Source organism: Grampus griseus (genome assembly GCF_964374135.1).
Source record: "Grampus griseus genome assembly, chromosome: 12".
Taxonomy (NCBI): Eukaryota; Metazoa; Chordata; class Mammalia; order Artiodactyla; family Delphinidae; genus Grampus; species Grampus griseus.
Genome location: NC_139006.1, coordinates 31,493,214 through 31,516,366, shown reverse-complemented (window position 1 = coordinate 31,516,366; position 23,153 = coordinate 31,493,214). Strand labels below are relative to the sequence as shown.

General features: G+C 43.1%; 1 protein-coding gene across 1 annotated transcript in view; it reads right to left on the bottom strand.

The window, feature by feature from the left end:
• Positions 1–321: 321 nt before the first annotated feature.
• Positions 322–23,153, bottom strand: part of LAMA1 (laminin subunit alpha 1) — a gene marked incomplete at both ends in the record, with an annotated part of 159,632 nt that continues 136,800 nt past the window's right edge. The window contains 10 exons of the mRNA XM_082667870.1: positions 322–482; positions 1,109–1,331; positions 3,731–3,864; positions 5,136–5,289; positions 5,809–5,967; positions 7,840–8,029; positions 11,258–11,370; positions 12,659–12,794; positions 20,821–21,006; positions 21,702–21,853. Coding sequence (XP_082523996.1) covers positions 322–482; positions 1,109–1,331; positions 3,731–3,864; positions 5,136–5,289; positions 5,809–5,967; positions 7,840–8,029; positions 11,258–11,370; positions 12,659–12,794; positions 20,821–21,006; positions 21,702–21,853 — 1,608 coding nt within the window. The remainder of the gene's footprint in view (positions 483–1,108; positions 1,332–3,730; positions 3,865–5,135; positions 5,290–5,808; positions 5,968–7,839; positions 8,030–11,257; positions 11,371–12,658; positions 12,795–20,820; positions 21,007–21,701; positions 21,854–23,153) is intronic.

The following is a 23,153-nucleotide window of genomic DNA, read 5'->3' as shown; positions in this document are numbered from 1 at the left end:
TATAGTGATATTTTATTTTTTAAAAGCTCAAAATGCAAAACATGAAATACTGTCAAGTAATCAATAGAATATTCAACATTTTAAGTTTCATTTAAAAAACTTTCAAGAAAGAGCCAGTGAATTCAATTTACATTTTAAACTATTTAATAGAGGTATTTGTTGTACATGTGGTTTTAGTTTTAGATTTTTTAGAGAAAAAAATTTCTCTCTGGAAACATTTAACCTGAGTTGGAAATGAAATCTGAACTAAAGGTTTTAATCCACCAAATAATTTTCCTCAAAATATAAATGATGATTCCCAACTGAGGAGTTCCCCAAAGTTCAGGACTCAGTCCCAGGACAGGAATGAGGGAAAACTCCTTGTAGGTCAAAAGCTGTGCTGAAGTCATAGGATTGCACTTGTGGGCCCTTAATTAGAGTGAGTTTTCTCAAACAGCCCCGGAAGGAGGTCTGGCTGCTCAGGCAGTTTTGCTTTACATCAGCTGTTTAGGAAAGAAGAGAAGATAGTGTTAAATTTTGCTAAATGACATAGGTAGCACAATAGGAACAAAAATAACTTCTTGTGGTTTCCAGATCAAAATCAGAAGAATATTTTTCTACATAAGTGGCTTCAGTGATAGCAGAATTCATAGAAAACTATTAATAAACAATGTTAAGGTATAGTGACTTAAAAAGTCATAAAAGGGATTTTTATTTTATTAACATTTGTATCAATTACTTGGAACATCTAGAATGCATAATTTAAATCCAAAAAACGATGTGAGAGGATAAGACACATTTTTATCCTCTAAAATGATTACTGACCCCTAAAATGATTCCCAACTTGGGGGTCATCTGAGAAGATGTTTCTCAGTGAAGTCATCCAGCTTCCTGTACATCACATCTGATGTTCTCGGAGTCTTACCTAGTGATTACCTTATATGCGTAGATTATTTTAATTTTTCCAAGAATTCCTAGGAATTTGAAATAGACTTTCTAAAATGGTAAAGGATTTATCACCCAAGCCATGTATTTTTCTTCATCCCTATTCTATATCCACATGAACTAAGACTTTCCCCAGTGGCAATGCCCCTCAAAAGTGAATGAGCAGAGCAGACGACATACGCACCAGGATAGCCACCAACATAAATGGGATTGTTGGTGTCAGCAGAGGTAGACTGGGTGTGTAGACTTTCAGCTCGAACTGCATTCCCATCGACAATCAGAACCACACGATGTTTGCTTTTGTTTGCCTGAAGTGTGTGCCATCTTCCATCACAGAGAGTATTGGGAGCACTGGGTTCGTATGTGGCTGTTATCCTACCAGCACCATTGTTAACGTGAAACAAGAGCTAAACAAACAATAGACACAAGCAAATATCTTGGTGAATTTTTCCCTATTTAAGGAAACCAGTCCATTCACATAATGTTCTTGTAGTGGAAAACATCAGAGCATTCTTCTAAAAAGGAGGGCTAACTATGAAAAACAAACAATGGTTTTGAAAAATAGCCTCTTAAGGATTCTGATGCTATCCTATGCCCGAGGTTTCAGAATGGAAAATGCCCACCTCCATGGGAACAAGCCTGAGCCACGATCTTAGCATTGCATCCTCAGATCAGTGCCTCATTTTCAGCACAAGAGTGCATGGGTTTACTGAGGGTGTCAGTTCCTAGAAGTTGCTATAGCACCTGTGAAGGAACATTTACTAACTCCCTTCTGACAAACCATAGATGCTCTACTACAGCAAGTGGTAGCACGAAAAACTGGAGACCTGCAGAAGGTGAGAGGGAAGAATTGTGACTATCCTGTTGTAAGGTTCTTATGCTATATGTGAAGCTACTCATTTCAAGGTAGACTGTGACAAATTAAAGAGATATACTGTAAAGACTTGGGCAACCACCAGAAATATTTTTAAAAGAACAATAAATAATAAGCTAATAATAGAAGTAAAATATACAGTACGTCAGAAATTACATTTTTGCAACTTATACTTATAACATTTTTCAGATGTCACATAAAAATGTGCAAATGGGGCTTCCCTGGTGGCGCAGTGGTTAAGAATCTGCCTGCCAAGGCGGGGGGATGCGGATTCGAGCTCTGGTCTGGAAAGATCCCACATGCCATGGAGTAACTAAGCCCATGAGATGCAACTACTGAGCCTGTGCTCTAGAGCCTGTGAGCCACAGCTACTGAAGCCCGCGCGCCTGGAGCCCGTGCTCCACAACAAGAGAAGCCACTGCAATGAGAAGCCCGCACACAGCAGCAAGGAGTAGCCCCCGCTCGCCAGAACTAGAGAAAGCCCACACGCAGCAACAAAGACCCAACGCAGCCAAAAATAAATAAATAAATAAATAAAATAAAAAATTTTTAAATGTACAAATGGATAAAAAAATTTTCAGAATTCTTTTGAAGTACAGCTAAGAAAAGATGTTGGCTATAAGCCACAGTGCAGAGCATCAGCAATAGGATGTAAAGGCACTTTTGTTTCAACATGAAGATGACATAAAGGGGGAGAAGAGGTGAAGGACTTGTGACTTTATTATATCCTCCCCACCCCCATTCTAGGATATCCTAGGGGCCAAAGTCCCAGTGGGGAGTAAGTAGGGAAATGCAAGAAACAAGCTAATAAGTTTGGGAGAATCAAGAGACTTGTTCCTTGCCTTCTAGGAGGCAGTAAGTAGCTCAGGAAGAGTCAAGCATCATAGTCCCACAACATGAGTTGACCACAGTGCAGTAAAAGTGCATTAGGGGGAGAGAGGACCCGAGAGACCACCACCTTGACTCCCCATGTCTGATGAGTGGTATAGCAGACCTTCCCAAGTTCTCATCTGGCCCTCTGGGGATAAGGAAGTTATAGAAAACAATTATGTTTTTGTATTAAAAAAATTAGACTGTTATGCATCCATCTTATGGAATACTCTGCAATAAAAAGAAATGAACTGTCTTCGACATTCACAACAAACCTGGATGAACTGCAAGGAAATGAGACAGTGTAAAAAGCCAATCTCAAGAGAATACATACTACATGACTTACTTTATGTAACAGTTGTGAAATAACAATCAGAGCGACAGAAAGCAGATCAGTGGTTGCCAGGGGTGAGGGAAGCAGGGAGAGAGTCGGCATGGATATGAAGGTGGTGGCTTGAGGGAGCCTTGTGGTAATGGTACCACTGTCCTGATTGTGGTGGTTACATGAAGCTACACATGTGATAAAACTGTGAAGAGCTACACACACTCTGGTAAACACGTATAACTAGCGTAACTGAATAACCTCTGTGGATTGAGCCAATGTCAGTTTCATAGATTTGATATACTAGTTATGCAGGATGCTAACCCTGGAGAAACCTAGGTGAAGGGCGCACAAGGACCTCCCTGTACATTACATTGCAGCTTCTATCATCTATAATGATTTCCAAATAAAAAGTTAACCAATATTAGGGAGAGTGGGGCATTAGGTTGGTAACTTACTTTCAGATGGTTTTCAGGGCAAAAAAAAGTTTTTTGTATTGTAGTTGCAGTTTTGCTTTACATTTTAATTTCTAAAATATAAAAAATTATTCTTAAAAAGCTTTTTTAGGATTATCTGTTTTTAAATATTAATCAGCCTTTTTCTCCATTCCACTAAAGTGAATAATTGGAAATTTGGTTCTAGATATGTCTACTGTTTCTTAACTGCTCTACTGTTTCTTAACTGCTCTGTCTCTGACACTGGGGTGAGGCGGGGGGACCCCATCCAGATTAAGCACCCACCTTGCCATTTACAATCTCTAATCCGATGGCATCCACTTTGGCACTGCTGATCCCCAGGAGGACACCATTCTCTGAGGAGGTACGAAACTCCAGCGTAATGTTCACATCTGATCGTACTTTGTAGCCTTCTTTGACTGAAAAACCAAGGAAGACCCCCAGTTGGTGGTGAGGCCTGCCCTGCCCAGGAAGGCCCAGGCTCAGAATGGCCTCAGGCTGGGCTGGCTGGCTGTGCATTTGGGCTCCTGATGAGGGTCAGGAGAGCTGGCTCCACCTCTTTCTCTGAATCCGGCTCCACCCCCACCAGCAAGTCATTTCCAACCCCCGAGCCTCAGCTTGCACCCCTGTAGGATGAAGCTGACTAGAGCTGAGGTAGGCACATCCTCCCAGCTACAGCCATACAGCCATGTGGGTAAAAAAAATCACAAGGGATTTGATCCGTGTAACTCCATCATCATCTATCCAGGAAGAATGCAATTTATTTTCCCAATATCTACTTACTGGGTATGTCATTATTTGCTGAGTATATTAGTCGGAGTCCACACTAGGCTTTTTTTTAATTGAATGAATTTTTCATTCAGGTGATAAAAAAGCTGAGATAGGTTAGGGATATTAGCAATAGCAGGCAGTTGTTACCGTGCCCAGGGCTGAAGGAAAAATGGGAGAAGGTGGTGCTACTAGATCTTGGAAGCACAGAGTGAAGGAAGGAAGCCTGCTGGCTTTCCCCTCCTCCCTCCCAACCTCAGTCTTCCACTAGAGCCTTCCTGGAAGCCAGGGCAAAGGAGCCCAGAAATTAGTTCTCTGTGATAGAAAAAAGAACAGGGCCAGAGAAGCACGGTTCTGAGTGCGAACAGGAAGTTAATCAGCAAATCAAACATCTAAAATGGGGAGAGAATGTAAGATATATTACAAGGGCTAGTTCTAAGCCTTGAGGACTTTACATTCTAAGGCATTTTAGAGATTTACATTCCTCTACTTATAACTGATTAATATTTCAACAACCTAAATGGGGTTAATTTCTTCATCAAATCTGACTCACATTTGGCTGGCTGGTCCAGACATTTTATGCTACTGATTTTGAATTCAAAGGTCCTAATTAACTTGGACAGGGAAAGTATGCCTTATGTAAATTTGGGGAAAGTACAGATGAAACCAGCACCACATGTTGCACTCCGTCTGGAGTGGCACCACCCCTGGTGGGAGGAAGCCACCTGGATAGCATAAGAGGTGAGAAGGCTTTTACGCCAGAAGCTGAGAAACCAGAATACACTAGAACATTTCACGAAACATGGTCTTGCTGCAGCTTGTGCAGTGGGTCCTGTCCTATCATATAGTTCTTGGACCCATATCATCTTAGGAGTGCAGGTGCGTCCCAGAGATTTCTTTCGAGATTGTTGATTATACATACCAAGGGCTGCATATCCACTTCCTTCAAAGAAAGTTCCTTCCTGGGCTGCTGCATAGCACCTGTTTACTGCAAATGCAGACACTGGGCTGTCCTTGTCCAGCTGTTTGCTGTTCACTGTCACCTCCCCAATGCAAGCAGGGATGCTGTGGGTGATCTAAGCCAAATGATGCAGGAGTAGATGATGGTGAGGACAGTGAGAAGGGCAAGCACAAATTTTCCCTACACGTCAACAAAACACATTAAAATACTGCCTTTCGGTTTTAAAAATCTAATTGCCACAGTACTTCACATGAATGTCTAACTTAAAGCTACTATAATGTAGTAAAAGGGTTTTATATTATTTTGAGTAAATATTGTGGAAATTAAGAATGTGGGGTAATTAAGAATGTGGGGTTTTCTAATCTGCAAATACAAATTTGCCAGACTTTCCTGCACTGTACTGGGGCTAAGTGGCTGTAGAAAGGGAACTGTTTGTTAACTAACCAGCAGGAAGGCTGGTTGGGCTTCAAGGAGGAGCTCCAACACACAATCTAGGAATGTGGATTGAAAGGCTTGCATCTTGCAGCCAAGCCCTGGGCGCAAACAAGATAATTTAAACATAAATATATTCCTCCACAAAACAAACACAACCACAGTAAAGGCAAAATGGGCCCAGAGAGAAAATGCTGCTTACATTTCCAATGTTCCTGGCCCTGTACTCGGAGGGAAGGCCTCCTAGGTACAACTTTCCTTCCACATCCAACGTGGTAGCATCTCCCGCCGTGGTCACCATGGGCGATTCCTGGCCGTCAACTGTCATGAAGCCCTTCCTTTTAAAGTACTCTGTCTTGACCTAGAGCGATGTGAAAACATGCATAATTTCTAAGGAATCTGAGAAATAGCAGTAATAACCTGAATGAAATCCTAAAGGTATGGCTCAGGTTTTCACACAGTTGGTGTTGAGAGGAGGCTGAGCCTGGAGCCGGTTAGAACACAGCATGCTCCAAAAACAGAAATATAGATCAATGGAACAGGATAGAAAGCCCAGAGATAAACCCACGCACCTATGGGCAACTAATCTATGACAATGGAGGCAAGGATATACAATGGAGAAAAGACAGCTTCTTCAATAAGTGGTGCTGGGAAAGCTGGACAGCTACAGGTAAAAGAATGAAATTAGAACACTCCCTAACACCATACAGAAAAGTAAACTCAAAATCGATCAGAGACCTAAATGTAAGACCAGACACTATAAAACTCTTAGAGGAACACATAGGAAGCACACTCTGACATAAATCACAGCAAGATCTTTTTTGATCCACCTCCTAGAGTAATGGAAATAAAAACAAAAATAAACAAACGGGACCTAATGAAACTTAAAAGCTTTTACAAAGCAAAGGAAACTACAAACAAGACAAAAAGACAACCCTCAGAATGGAGGAAAATATTTGCAAATGAATCAACAAAGGATTAATCTCCAAAATATATAAACAGCTCATGCAGCTCAGTATTAAAAAAACAAACAACCCAATCCAAAAATGGGCAGAAGACCTAAATAGACATTTCTCCAGAGAAGCCATACAGATGGCCAAGAGGCACATGAAAAGCTGCTCCACATCACTAGTTATTAGAGAAATGCAAATCAAAACTACAATGAGGTATCACCCCACACCAGTTAGAACAGGCATCATCAGAAAATCTACAAACAACAAATGCTGGAGAGGGTGTGGAGAAAAGGGAACCCTCTTGCACTGTTGGTGGGAATGTAAACTGATACAGCCACTATGGAGGTTCCTTAAAAAACTAAAAATAGAATTACCATATGACTCAGCAATCCCACTACTGGGCATATATCCTGAGAAAACCATAATTCAGAAAGACACATGCACCCCAATGTTCACTGCAGCACTATTTACAATAGCCAGGTCATGGAAGCAATCTAAATGCCCATCGACAGACGAATGGATAAAGAAGATGTGGTACCTATATACAACGGAATATTACTCAGCCATAAAAAGGAACGAAACTGGGTCATTTGTAGAAACATGGATGAATCTAGGGACTGTCATACAGAGTGAAGTAAGTCAGAAAGAGAAAAACAAATATTGTATACTAACGCATATATGTGGAACCTAGAGAAATGGTATAGATGAACAGGTTTGCAGGGCAGAAATTGAGACACAGATGTAGAGAACAAAGGTATGGACACCAAGGGGGGAAAGTGGTGGGGATCGGGGGGTGGTGGTGTGATGAATTGGGCGATGGGGATTGACGTGTATACACTGATATGTATAAAATGGATAACTAATAACCTGCTGTATAGAAAAAAAACAAATTAAATTAAAAAAAAAAAAAAGAATACGGCATGCTCCAGAGTCCTAGTCACAAGAACACAAATGCCATGATGTCAGGTTTGGCCCATTCATGCCACCCTGGGCTTGATTTACTTCTCGTCAAGCCAAGGACATTTCTGGTGCCTTTTTTTCATTTACCAATGTTTGCTGAGTGCCTACTAAGTGTCAGGCACTGAGTGAGGCCCTGGGGATATTTCCAGAAGCAGAAAAGGTCCCTGCCCGCAAGGAGTTTACATTCTATGGGGCAGATGTTAGACACAAAGCAATCTGGAAATCAAAGGGGATGATCCCAGTACCGTGAAATGGAGTGGACACTAGGGACACGTGGAGCAAAACTCAGAACGAGTGATCACAGCTTCCTGAGAGCGTACCGTGTGCCACTGGCCATCACTGAGCAGCGCAGGGTGCGAGACTTTTGTTCTGCCCTTCCCAAGATCGAACATGAAGTGGAGGCGGCCCCCGTGCAGCTGCAGTGTGGCGTAGTCAACCTGGTTTTGATGAGCCATGTAGTAAACCAGGCCACTGGAGGCGAATGTTCGGATACTTAGCTGGACCAAGAGCCTGGAGGGAAGCAAGAGCTCAGCTCTCAGGGATATGCTTTCACTTTTACTCTTTAACCTTAAAGAGAGACCCCAATAAGTGTTTCAACATTTATATTTAACATCTCAGGTCATTCATCCCTTCATTTACTTGTTATCCATTCATTCAACTCATGGTTACTGCGTACCTCCACCTGCCAGGAATGGTTGTAGGAGCAGAGGATCAAGCAGTGGACCGAGGAAGGTCCCTTCCCCGCTGAAACTAATACCAGAAATATATCAGGGTTAAAACTGGGGCATGTGAAGGCCCAAGTGGTGGCTACATTAAGTAGTCAGAGCAGGCGACTCTGAAAGATGGTTATTTCTGAGATCTGAAGGAAAGACAGGAGGAAGCCCCACAGACCTCTGCAGGAAAGGCCTGCATTTCGTTTTCAGACAGTGCAGAGTATGTGAAAACCACCGGTTGATTCTGGTGGTCGGCCAGGAATCCCCAAGGGGGCCACGTGGGAGACGGCCCCACATAGGAGTGGAGGAAGGTTTCGTCTGGGTGTCTTCCCACAGAAGGGAGCACAGGGTCACCGAGGCACACGGGGACAGGGGAAGGAGAGCGTGGCGGATTTCAGTGTAAGTGCAGTGGAAAGTCACGGGAGGATTTTAAGAAGGGGGATGGGCATGGCTGGATTTGTATCTTAAAAAGAACCTGTGATGTGAAAAGCAAATCAGATGGGGCCAGGGTGACAGCAGGTGTCAGGCTGGCAGCTGTTACAAGAGTCCACAGAGGCCAGGTTGGGGCTCAGACCAGGGTGGTTGGGGGGCGGGAATGCAGAGGAGGTGAATTAACACATGAAATGTTCTGGATGAAGAAGCCTCAGGACTTGCTATGGGACTGAATTTGAAGAGCAAGGGAAGGAACAAGCTCTAGACGTGGGCCTTGGGCAGCCAGGTGAATGGTGGTGACGCCTACAGAAATGCAGGTTTCGGGGAGATGGTGAATTCTCTCTGGGTGCACTGAGGCTGAGAGGCCTGTCCCCATCCACGTGGAGATGTCCAGGCAGTTGGGTGTACAGCCCGAGTTCTAGGTGGAGCTCAGAGCTAGTGATGTGGATGCTGGTGCGAATAGATGGCATTTCACAGCCACTGGAACACAGAAGGCGCCGTGGAGGGGAGGTGGGAGGGGCGCTGCCCCCTCTGATAGCAGAGGAGCCGGAGGAGGAGACTGAGCAGCGGGCGGGGCAGGGGTGAGGGGAGCGTGGCGCCTCGGCCGTGAAGGATGCAGAGGGGCCCAGGGCGCTGATGCCGCTGAGCGCCTGGAGGGGGCGGCACCACCACGCACAGACGTGGCCGCAGCAGGGCTCCGACGACCTGGCGAGGAGCGAGGCGAGGCTGACCGGGTGGGGAGAGGAGGGAATGGGAGGTGGGGAAAGACAGACAGCCACGTACGGCAACTCTTCCAAAATGTTCCACTGTGAAGCAGAGCCGGGATATTGAGTGGGGTGGGCTGGGATGTGCAGTGTACCAGAGCATTTCTGTTTTAAAAGTTAGGAACTCCTAGAGAGGAAGTCGGCGCAGTGGTCACAAGCACCTGGGTGGGAGTCTGAGCAGGTGCCTCAATTTCCTGGTCTATAAAATGAAGATAATACCCTCCTCACAGGATAATTATGAGGACTAAGTTGGGGTTTGTGTGTAAAATACCGAGACGGTCTCTGGTACAAGTGTTTGCTCCTTGGTCTCCCTGATGACGGGGTGATGGAGGTGATTCTGTGTGCTGACAGGATCAGGTACGAAAGAGGGAGAAATGGATGCTGCCCGTGTCCTGGGAGGAGGGGTGACGGCTCCAGTGGGCAAGACGAGGACCCTTCCTCCATGTGGCAAGGGAGGGGCGGGGGGACAGAGGCAGGATGCTCTTTCTGATGGTGGACAGAACGGGCTCTTTCTTCTCAGTGACGCAAGACAGCAGCTGGGGCATGAAAGGAGCTGTGGGGATGCATAGAGTTTTGAAAGAAGAGAAGAAGCTGCGAAAAATAAAAAATGTGAAGGTATTAGAGACGTATACTGGCTCCCCATACGTTTGGAGTTTGGAGGCTCCATCTAAGATCTGTGGCCACAGCTTTAAAGTCAAACCAGGTAGAAAAAAGAGATGCATCTCTGCAGCCCTGACCACCAGCTCGGGTTCTGGCATGGATTAGGCCCTGTATGGGCTTTACCTGGGGTCACAGTGAAGAGGAGAGGGTTAAGGGAGTTTGCAGAGGAATACCTGTAATAAAGGCATCAAACCTATCTGGGTAAGGGGGTAAACTGTGCTGTGGGAGATAGAAAAAGGGTGATGATGCTGAGAAAGCATGAGGGCTCAGGGGTCTTGATGCGGTTGAGGGACTGCTGGAGCCGGAAGTAAGGAGGAGGAAGAGGGTTTAGTAGGATGCTTAAGGTAGAGGTTGTGGAGGTGGGGTGGGTACTTATGTAGTACTCAAGGGTGTGAGCATGGGAGAGGGTGGCTCAGAGGGAAGGACGAAAAGACAGATCTAAGCCGGAGGACCTCAAAGATGAGGTGCTGGGCGGCTGCTGAACTCATGGGGAACGATGGCAGGGGCTGCAGAGAGAAGACGCTGAGCCGAGATGTGTACTGGGGCGGTGAGCTCAGATGACACGGCAGAGGCACAAGAGCATGGCAGGCCTGAAGGTGCGGACCTCAGGGCTGAGCCACAGGAAGAGCAGGGAGGACTGTGGGTCCTCGGCCATGAGATCCCTGGGATGTGAGCTGGCTTCACTGAACGGAGAAGGGTACCTGGGACAGGCATGTGTGAGGGCCGGGGGAACGTGCAGACTGGTGTGGGTGTGGCACCAGGAATTTGGGGGCACAGTGAAAGTTTGGGTAGGCAGTTTCATCAGATTAGTGAATGCTTACTGTAGAATGGGGTTCAAAGGCCAGATGATAGATCCAGAGAACCTGGGATTCCAGAAGGAAGGGGGATTTAGATACCTACATGCTTTCCTACATACACACAGACAGGCAGCAACCAGCCATCATCAAGATGGGGTAAAGACAAACCACAGCACCCCACTTAATCACGTTTAAGCATCTGAGGTCCACAGAGGCTGCCTTCCCCTCTTTGCCTTCTCACTGCTGCCCTGTGGTGGCAAGTTGAACACTCCATGGTGAAACACAAGAAGCTTCAAGACCCATTGCTGAAGAATACGTCCTAGACTCATCTAGCAGTGAGATACCTCATGAGGACATTAGAGCAACGCCTACCTCTTTCTGACAGCCAGCTGATTAAAGGGCAGCACCAAGTGGCTGCCTCCTGCGAGGCCGAACTGGCGGGCGTTGGGGACGTACTCCGGGGCTCTGTCCACGGCACACAATTCCTGTAAGACATGCACATGGTTCTCAGCCACACACGACCAGGACCCCCACTAACACTGACGCGTTTTTCCACGAGGGAAACATCTCAGAAGCAACTGTGTCAGAGCACCAGCAACACAAACACACAGCACCGATTTTACCTTCTTTGCTTCGAACAGTTTACTATACATCCCTTTATCTCTCTGAGAAGGCAATTAGAGTTTTTGTTTTTCACCTCAGCCCCACTCAAGTTCACCTAAATTCCCATGAATTTTCATCAGGCCTAAGGGGCAAAGGCCTTGCCCTGCACCCCTGTGCCCCTGAAACCCCTGCTCTGGGGAGGGCCTGAGGATGTCAGCAGTTACAGGAGCACCTGCCTCACAAGCACCGGGCAGCTGTAAGTGCCCACAGGTGACAGGCCGAGCCAGTTCCACCCAGACAGGAGCGGGTGCAGCCAGGAGGAGCTGGCCTGAGGGGCAGGTGCCCTGACTCCGGACCAAGTGAGGCCTTAGACTCAGTTTTCCAGGTTGGTGGACGGATGCTACCAAGACAACTGTCCTGAACTCAAAGATGGGCCCTGCTTGCAAGGTACTGCTTTTGTGTGATTGTGCCATCTAAATCAGAGGGTAAACTTTCAACCAAGGAAGTAGAGAAATCAGAAAAGGGAAAGAATAGTGAAAACTGACAATGGCTGCTGTTAAAAATACTTGGTCAAACTGGCTTTTCCTAGATGAATCAAATCTTTTTTTTTAAAGCAACAATGATACGTACGATGGCCTGTATAAATACTTATTTTCATGTTTCTGACTAAATCCAAAGTGATACTGAGTCCTTATAAAGCCTCTGCCTCAGAGCTGGCTGTGTGGCAACCAAAAGACGCACCCGAGCATTAGAGCTTGCAGCTCGGGACACTCTGCCATGTCTGATACGCTGTTTTCTCAGAGAGCCATCCCGCTTGCCCTGCTGCTTCTCATCACAGACTGGGGGTGACCCTGTAACTCTCCCAGATTCCTTTGGAAAGTGGCTTCCAGCTGGTTCATCCAGCCAATGGAAGGCAGTGCTGGGAGGCTGGAGAGTGAATGGGAGAAGCCGCGTGTCTCTCCCTCCTTCCTGTCTCCCTGGCAGGGCCTGTCTTCTCATGCTCCAGAACCCACTGGGAGACGCTCTGCTCAGACTCGCTCCCTGGGCAGCCCCGGCTCTTCCCTCTGCTCCTGCGGCTTTATCATGAGGTCCCCATTTTAACGTCCTCTGGGTGGTGCTCTTTTTTTCTGACTGGACCTGAACCATAGAATTAAAGAAAGCCCTTCTTACTGGACTTGGTAAAGGCTGGGGCTCTGGCAGGAGTTCGCCGTCCTCTCCGTGGAGAGCCATCTTTGGCCGTTCTGAGAGCAAGCAGGAGTCCAAGTCCACGTGTTCATAGCCAGTGGCACTAGTGAAATCCGAAAGTCTAGATACAAACAAAGTGTTTTCAAAATTAATGGGAGATAATACAAACCAACCCATGAACCAAGGTCATGTGATTATTGAACACTTAAAATCCATTAAAAAACATTAATATACGCGTGCCACAACTACTGAAGCCCGAACGCTTAGAGCCCATGCTCCGCAACAAGAGAAGCCACTGCAAGGAGAAGCCCACGCACCACACAGAAGAGTAGCCCCCACTTGCCGCAACTAGAGAAAGCCCGCATGCAGCAACAAAGACCCAATGCAGCCAAAAATAAATTAATTTTTAAAAAATCTACACACTACAATTCTGAAAGGCAAAACTATAGAGACAGAAATGAGATTAGCAGCTGTCAGGGACTAAGCATGTGGGAGATGACTGACTATAAAGGGGCACAAGGAAACTTTCTGGGGGTGATGGCAATCAAATGTGTAGTAGTTAGGTAACTATGTATTTGTCAAAGCTCATCAAACTGTACACCTAGAAGAGTTAATTTTGCTGTATTTAAATTATACCTCAATAAACCTGACTTTTTAAAAAACAAACATTAATATAATACTCTTAGAGTAACCAAACTGACCGTCTCCCACACTGACTAGAAGTCCACATAACCTCCCTTATCTATTGTCTTGTTTGATTCTTCTGCCTGAAATGGCAGCCCCCTGTCCGCCCGCCCCGCAGCCCATCCCCCCCCGTGTCCACCTGGCCATTCCTGAGTGTCCCTCAGGAGTCGGCTCAAATGCTGTCACCTGCTCCTGCAGCCTTGGCTGGGCTGCCTCAGGGCAAGAAGCTGGCTGTGGCTCCCACAGCGCTGCACAGCAGCCTCCATGAAACACTGGCTTCTTTCTCACAGTTTCCCTTTGCCAGGAAGTCGTGAACTACCCTGGTCATATGTCCCTTTACTCTACAACATGTCCCCTGTCTGCACGTCCTTTGTTGGCACTTTCTGAGGACATGGCTGTGAACAGTAGTACATAGATGTTTCTGCCCTTTCAGGTCCCCGGTCTCACGGCTTTCAGGAACAAGAAGGTCACTCTCCACACCTCCCCTCCCAGGAGCCTGTGCGGCCCACCACTATCAGGGTCCCGTAATCCAGGGACAACTTCCACGGGAGAACACACGGTGTACCTCAGGCTGTTGCAATGTTACGCTGGCCTCTGCCGCTGCAGGCTCGCCCCGCATCCGTACCCCTCCCTACTCCCCCGAGCCGAGTGAGCCAGAGCCCCCACATCAGCTGCTCCTTTAACCCCGTCCTGTCTGGGCAGGGAACTGACACCCTCAGGCGACCTACACGCAGAGGCGGGGCCAAATCCAAAGCTGAACCCCAGGAGCTGTGTGAACAAAGAAGAGAAAGGGAAATCTCTCCCAGCAGTCTCAGGAGCAGTGGATTAAATCTCCACAATCAACTTGATGTACCTTGCATCTCGGGAATACCTGAATAGACAATGAATCATCCCAAAATTGAGGTGGTGGACTTTGGGAGCAACTGTAGACTTGGGGTTTGCTTCCTGCATCTAATTTGTTTCCGGTTTTATGTTTATCTTACTTTAGTAATTAGAGTTTATTATTGTTGGTATATTTGTTAATTGATTTGGTTGCTCTCTTCTTTTTTTTATGTATAGATATATTTTTTTTCCTTTTCCTCTACTTTTTTCTTTTTTTCGTGGCACGTGGGCCTCTCACTGTTGTGGCCTCTCCCGTTGCGGAGCACAGGCTCCGGACGCGCAGGCTCAGCGGCCATGGCTCATGCATGGGCCTAGCCGCTCTGCGGCATGTGGGATCTTCCCGGACCGGGGCACGAACCCATGTCCCCTGCATCAGCAGGCGGACTCTCAACCACTGCGCCACCAGGGAAGCCCTCCTTTTTCTCTTTTTGTGAGTGTGTATGTGTATGCTTCTTTGTGTGATTTTGTCTGTACAGCTTTGCTTTTACCATTTGTCCTAAGGTTCTGTCTGTACATTTTCTTCCTTTTTTTTTTTTTTTTTTAGTTTTTAGCAATTGCTATCATTGGTGGATTTGTTTCTTGGTTTGGTTGCTCTCTTGTTTCTTTTCTTTTACTACTTTTAAATTTTTTTATTTTTAATAATTTAAAAAATTTTTATTTTAAGAACTTTATTTTATTCTTTCTTTTTTTCTCCCTTTTCTTCTGAGCCATGGGGCTAACAGCATCTTGGTGCTCTGGCCACATGTCAGGCCTGTGCCTCTGTGGAGGGGGAGCCGAGTTCAGGACATTGGTCCAGCAGAGACCTCCCGGCTCCACGTAATATCAAACGGCAAAACCTCTCCCAGAGATCTCCATCTCAACGCTAAAACCCAGCTCCACTCAACGACCAGCAAGCTACTGTGCTGGACACACTATGCCAAACAACTAGCAAGACAGGAACACAACCTCACCCATTAGCAGAGAGGCTGCCTAAAATCATAATAAGGTCACAGACACCCCAAAACACACCACTGGACGCAGTCCTGTCCACCAGAGAGACAAAATCCAGCCTCATCCACCAGAACACAGGCACCACTCGCCTCCACCAGGAAGTCTACACAACCCACTGAACCAACCTTAGCCACTGTGGGCAGACACCAAAAACAGTGGGAACTACAAACCTGCAGCCTGCAAAAAGGAGACCCCAAACACAGTAAGTTAAGCAAAATGAGAAGACAGAGAAACACACACAGATGAAGGAGCGAGGTAAAAACCCACCAGACCAAACAAATGAAGAGGAAATAGACAGTCGACCTGAAATAGAATTCAGAGTAACAATAGTAAAGATGACCCAAAATCTTGGAAACAGAATAGAGAAAATACAAGAAACGTTCAACAAGGACCTAGAAGAACTAAAGAGCAAACAAAAATGATGACCAATGCAATAAATGAAATTAAAAATTCTCCAGAAGGAATCAATTGCAGAATAACTGAGGCAGAAGAATAGATAAGTGACCTGGAAGATAAATAGTGGAAATAACTACTGCAGAGCAGAATAAGGAAACAATGAAAAGAATTGAGGACAGTCTCAGAGACCTCTGGGACAACATTAAACGCACCAACATTCGAATTATAGGGGTTCCAGAAGAAGAAGAGAAAAAGAAAGGGACTGAGAAAATATTTGAAGAGATTATACTTGAAAACTTCCCTAATATGGGACAGGAAATAGTTAATCAAGTCCAGGAAGCACAGAGAGTCCCATACAAAGATAAATCCAAGGAGAAAGTTGCCAAGACACATATTAATCAAACTATCAAAACTTAAATACAAAGAAAAAATATTAAAAGCAGCAAGGGAAAAGCAATAAAATAACATACAAGGGAATCCCTATAAGGTTAACAGCTGATCTTTCAGCAGAAAGTCTGCAAGCGAGAAGGGTGTGGCAGGACATATTTAAAGTGATGATGGAGAAAAATCTACAACCAAGATCACTCTACCCAGCAAGGATCTCATTCAGATTTGACAGAGAAATTAAAACCTTCACAGACAAGCAAAAGCTAAGAGAAATCAGCACCACCAAACCAGCTTTACAACAAATGCTAAAGGAACTTCTCTAGGCAGGAAACACAAGAGAAGGGAAAGGCCTACAATAACAAACCCAAAACAATTAAGAAAATGGGAATAGGAACATAAATATCGATAATTACCTTAAATGTAAATGGATTAAATGCTCCAGCCAAAAGACAAAGACTGGCTGAATAGATACAAAAACAAGACCTGTATATATGCTGTCTACAAGAGACCCACTTCAGACCTAGGGACACATACAGACTGAAAAGTAAGGGGATGGAAAAGATATTCCATGCAAAAGGAAATCAAAAGTAAGCTGGAGTAGTAATTCTCATATCAGACAAAATGGACTTTAAAATAAAGACTATTACAAGAGACAAAGAAGGACACTACATAATGATCAAGGGATCAATCCAAGAAGAAGATGTAACAATTGTAAATATTTATGCACCCAACATAGGAGCACCTCAATACATACGGCAAATACTAACAGCCATAAAAGGGGAAATCGACAGTAACACATTCATAGTAGGGGACTTTAACACCCCACTTTCACCAATGGACAGATGATCCAAAATGAAAATAAATAAGGAAACACAAGCTTTAAATGATACATTAAACAAGATGGACTTAACTGATATTTATAGGACATTCCATCCAAAAGCAACAGAATACACATTTTTTTCTAGCGCTCATGGAACATTCTCCAGGATAGACCATATCTTGGGTCACAAATCAAGCCTTGGTAAATTTAAGAAAATTGAAATCGTATCAAGTATCTTTTCTGACTACAATGCTATGAGACTAGATATCAATTACAGGAAAAAATCTGTAAAAAATACAGACACATGGAGGCTAAACAATACACTACTAAATAACCAAGAGATCACTGAAGAGATCAAAGAGGAAATCAAAAAATACCTAGAAATAAATGACAGTGAAAACATGACAACCCAAAACCTATGGCATGCAGCAAAAGCAGTTCTAAGGGGGAAGTTTACAGTAATACAATCCTACCTCAAGAAACAAGAAACATCTCAAATAAACAACCTAACCTAACACCTAAAGCAATTAGAGAAAGAAGAACAGAAAACCCCCAAAGTTAGCAGAAGGAAAGAAATCATAAAGATCAGAAATAAATGAGAAAGGAATGAAGGAAACAATTGCAAAGATCAATAAAACTAAAAGCTGGTTCTTTGAGAAGATAAAAAAAATTGATAAACCATTAGTGAGATTCATCAAGAAAAAAAGGGAGAAGATTCAAATCAATAGAATTAGAAATGAAAAAGGAGAAGTAACAACTGACACTGCAGAAATACAAAATATCATGAGAGATTACTACAAGCAACTCTATGCCGATACAATGGACAACCTGGAAGAAATGGACAAATTGTTAGAAAAGCACAAACTTCTGAGACTGAATCAGGAAGAAATAGAAAATATAAACAGACCAATCACAAGCACTGAAATTGAGACTGTGATTAAAAATCTTCCAACAAACAAAAGCCCAGGACCAGATGGCTTCACAGGCGAATTCTATCAAACATTTAGAGAAGAGCTAACACCTATCCTTCTCAAACTCTTCCAAAATATACCAGAGGAAGGAACACTCACAGACTCATTCTCCAAGGCCACCATCACCCTGATACCAAAACCAGACAAAGATGTCACAAAAAAAGAAAACTACAGGCCAATATCACTGATGAACAAAGATGCAAAAATCCTCAACAAAATACTAGCAAACAGAATCCAACAGAGCACATTAAAAGGATCATACACCATGATTAAGTGGGGTTTATCCCAGGAAGGCAGGGATTCTTCAATATATGCAAATCAATGTGATAAACCATATTAACAAATTGAAGGAGAAAAACCATATGATCATCTCAATAGATGCAGAGAAAGCTTTCGACAAAATTCAACACCCATTTATGATAAAAACCCTCCAGAAAGTAGGCATTGAGGGAACTTACCTCAACATAATAAAGGCCATATGTGACAAACCCACAGCCAACATTGTTCTCAATGGTGAGAAACTGAAAGCATTTCCTTTAAGATCGGGAACAAGACAAGGATGTCCACTCTATTATTATTCAACATAGTTTTGGCAGTTTTAGCCACAGAAATCAGAGAAGAAAAACAAATAAAAGGAATCCAAATTGGAAAAGAAGAAGTAAAGCTGTCACTGTTTGCAGTGACATAGAGAATCCCAAAGATGCTACCAGAAAACTATTAGAGCTAATCAATGAATTTGCTAAAGTACTAGGATACAAAATTAATGCACAGAACTAGCATTCCTATACACTATTGATGAAAAATCTGAAAGAGAAATTAAGGAAACACTCCCATTTACCACTGCAACAAAAAGAATAAAATACCTAGGAATAAACCTACCTAAGGAGACGAAAGACCTGTATGCAGAAAACTATAAGACACTGATGAAGAAATTAAAGATGATACAAACAGATGGAGAGATACACCATGTTCTTGGATTGGTAGAATCAACATTGTGAAAATGACTCTACTACCCAAAGCAATCTACAGATTCAATGCAATCCCCATCAAACTACCAATGGCATTTTTCACAGAACTAGAACAAAAAATTTCACAATTTGTATGGAAACACAAAAGACCCCGAATAGCCAAAGCAATCTTGAGAAAGAAAAATGGAGCTGGAGGAATCAGGCTCCCTGACTTCAGAGTATACTACAAAGCTACAGTAATCAAGACAGTATGGTACTGGCACAAAAACAGAAATATAGATCAATGGAACAGGATAGAAAGCACAGAGATAAACCCATGCACCTACGGTCACTTTATCTTTGATAAAGGAGGCAAGAATATACAATGGAGAAAAGACAGCCTCTTCAATAAGTGGTGCTGGGAAAACTGGACAGCTACATGTAAAAGAATGAAATTAGAACACTCCCTAACACCATACACAAAAATAAACTCAAAATCGATTATAGACCTAAATGTAAGGCCAGACACTATAAAACTCTTAGAGGAAAACATAGGCATAACACTCTATGACATAAATCACAGCAAGATCCTTTTTGACCCACCTCCTAGAGAAATGGAAATAAAAACAAAAATAAACAAATGGGACCTAGTGAAACTTAAGAGCTTTTGCACAGCAGAGGCAAACATAAACAAGATGAAAAGACAACTCTCAGAATGGGTGAAAATATTTGCAAATGAAGCAACTGACAAAGGATTAATCTCCAAAATTTACAAGCAGTACATGCAGCTCAATATCAAAAAAACAAACAACCCAATCCAAAAATGGGCACAAGACCTAAGTAGACATTTTTCCAAAGAAGATATACAGATTGCCAACAAACACATGAAAGGATGCTCAACATCACTAATCATTAGAGAAATGCAAATCAAAACTACAATGAGGTCACACAAGTCAGAATGGCCATCATCAAAAAATGTACAAACAGTAAATGTTGGAGAGGGTGTGGAGAAAAGGGAACCCTCTTGCACTGTTGGTGGGAATGTAAATTGATACAGCCACTATGGAGAATAGTATGGAGGTTCCTTAAAAAACTAAAAATAAAACTACCATATGACCCAGCAATCCCACTACTGGGCATATATCCTGAGAAAACCGTAATTCAAAAAGAGTCATGTACCCCAATGTTCATTGCAGCACTATTTACAATAGCCAGGACATGGAAGCAACCTAAGTGTCCACTGACAGGTGAATGGATAAAGAAGATGTGGCACATATATACAATGGAATATTACTCAGCCATAAAAAGATACGAAATTGAGCTATTTGTAGTGAGGTGGATGGACCCAGAGTCTGTCATACAGCGTGAAGTCAGAAAGAGAAAAACAAATATCATATGCTAACACATAATATGGAATCTTAAAAAAAAATTGGTTCTGAAGAACCTAGGGGCAGGACAGCAATAAACACACAGACGTAGAGAATGGACTTGAGGACATGGGGAGGGGGAAGGGTAAGCTGTGACAAAGTGAGAGAGTGGCATGGACATATATACACTACCAAATGTAAAACAGATAGCTAGTGGGAAGCAGCCACATAGCACAGGGAGATCAGCTTGGTGCTTTGTGACCACCTAGAGGGGTGGGATAGGGAGGATGGGAGGGGGATGCAAGAGGGTGGAGATATGGGGATATATGTATATGTATAGCTGATTCACTTTGTTATAAAGCAGAAACTAACAAACCATTGTAAAGCAATTATACTCCAATAAAGATATTAAAAAAAAGCGCATGCCAAAATGTATTTGACCTCTGCTGTGTGTTGACAGTACTATGGAACTAATGTTTAGTGGTTCTTTTTTTCTCATGCATGATGACCAGATTTTTCCATCATTCTAGTCTAATAAAGCCATTTGGCGGAGTTTATAGAACACGGGATTCACTTGTTATTCGGGAACTTGTAGAATTTGGGGCCATCTCAAACAGCAAAATTACGTTGTAGGTTAGTGTCAGTGCTGGGCATTAAAAGATCAGGAAGTGCAAAATCATGCTGAGAGCACAGTCACACTTACTCCATGTTAAAGATCAGGTTTTGGATACAGCCATGGAATGAGCTTCTCATCTTGAGCATGGGTGTCCCCTCGCCCTCTGGAACACCACCTATGTACAGGTTGGACACACTTATTGTCCTGCTTTCTGCTGATGGGCCCAGCTTCATTTCCACAGGAGCTGTCTCATCCAGTTGGACAGTGATAATTCTAAAAGGTTAAAGGAGAAAATAAAGGTTTTCAAATATAATGAAACATAACTGTCCATTTTAATATCTAATTCCAGCAAGTTCTTACTGAATTATAAAAGTGCCTTGAAGATACATTTTAACATGACATTTAACATGTGTGTGAATAAAAAAGTGAATCTTGAATAATAAAACTTACAGGTAAACGTTCTCCAAAAATGAATGGAATGTGATTAAATATTATTCGGTTCAATTGCTTTTTGGAGAGAATCTTTTACTTCTTTACCTGTGACAAAATGTGCAGTGTTTTTTTTAAAACTTTTGGTCTACAGTTCTGGAGAGAAATTATATAGAAATGTTGATATGACACTGTTTACTATTTCACTGTTTACATTTTACTATTTACTATTTGCTATTTTACCATTCACTATTAGAATTTACTAATACTGTAACACTATTTGACACAGAATTATTCCAGTGTAAAGAAACTTTATGCCGGGTCCCAGAAAGGGCAGGTTTAAGGATGTTCAATTATGAAAATTCTGCAAATATCTTATTACAAAGCAGATCAAATTGTTTTCCAAAGAGGTATTCTATCAAGCTTCTAGAATTATTTTGGAATTATAAAGACTCTGAATGACATCATACTAATTATCCCAATCATTTCACTGCATACAGGCCTCCTACTGGGGAGCCTTCGTAAGGTGACGCAAATACCTCCCGGTCCTTATCAAGGAGATGGAATGCTCTTGACCGTCACCATATGTGCCCGTGGGAGCATGCAGGAGAGCTCTTCTCAGGCTGGTTCCATCCCCAGGATTAACATGCACTTCGATGTGGCCTTCAATTAGCATGATGGAAAAGAAGGGCTGGGAAGGTCACACAGAGAATTCCCAAAGAAAAGACATTACTATAGGATTTAAAGAATTATCATCTTATGAAGGTAATGTGGGAGTATTGGCACCAAGGAAGCAGTTCCTTAAGAATATCACCATCTAACAACTATTTTATACTTTGTATATTGCTTTCTAACCTCTGCTGACATAATTTACATTCTGTATTATGCTATTATCACTAACCATATCAAAGATTTCCATTTCTACAGTCTTCATACTTATTATTTATTGCTACATTATGTACTAACAAACAGTTACATTGTAAGTCATTGATCTGTTTCTCCCTTTCCCATTTTATTGAGATATAATTGACATATACCATTGTGTTAGTCTTAGGTATACAACAGAACCATTGGATATTTGAATATACTGTAAATGATCACCTCATATAGTTACAAAATTTGTTCTTGTAGTGAGAACTTTTTAAGATCTACTCTCTTAGCAACTTTCAAATATGCAATATGATATTGTCACTATAGTCACCATGCTGTACATCACATCCCCAGAACTTATCTTACAACTTGAAGTTTGTACCTTTGACCCCCTTCACCCACTTCTCTCCTGCCCCTACCTCTGGTAACCACTAATCTGTTCTGTCTCTATGAGTTTTTTTTAAGATTCCACATATAAGTGAGATCATACAGTATTTGTCTTTCTCTCTTCGACCTATTTCATTTAACGTAATGCCCTCAAGGTTCATGCATGTTGTTTTCAATGGTAGGATTTCCTCCTATTTTATGGCTGAATAATATTCCACTGTATAAATAAATAAATAGATATTGATAATATGTATACATATACACACACCACGTCTTTATCCATTCGTCTGATAGACACTCAGTTTGTTTCCATGTCTTGACTACAGTAAATAATGTTGCAATGAACAAGAGGATATAGATATCTCTTCAAGGTAGTGATTTCATTTCCTTCAAATATATACCCAGAAGTGGAATTGCTGGATCATATGGGAGTTTGATTTTTAATTTTTTGAGAAAGCCCCATACTGTTTTCCATAGTGGCTGTACCAATATATTATACATTCCCACTAGCAGTGCACAAGGGTTCCCTTTTTTCCACATCCTCACCAGCACTTGTTATCTCTTATCTTTTCTTTTTTTTGTTTTTGCGGTACGCGGGCCTCTCACTGTTGTGGCCTCTCCCGTTGCGGAGCACAGGCTCCGGACATGCAGGCTCAGTGGCCATGGCTCACGGGCCCAGGCGCTCCGTGGCATGTGGGATCTTCCCGGACCGGGGCACAAACCCGTGTCCCCTG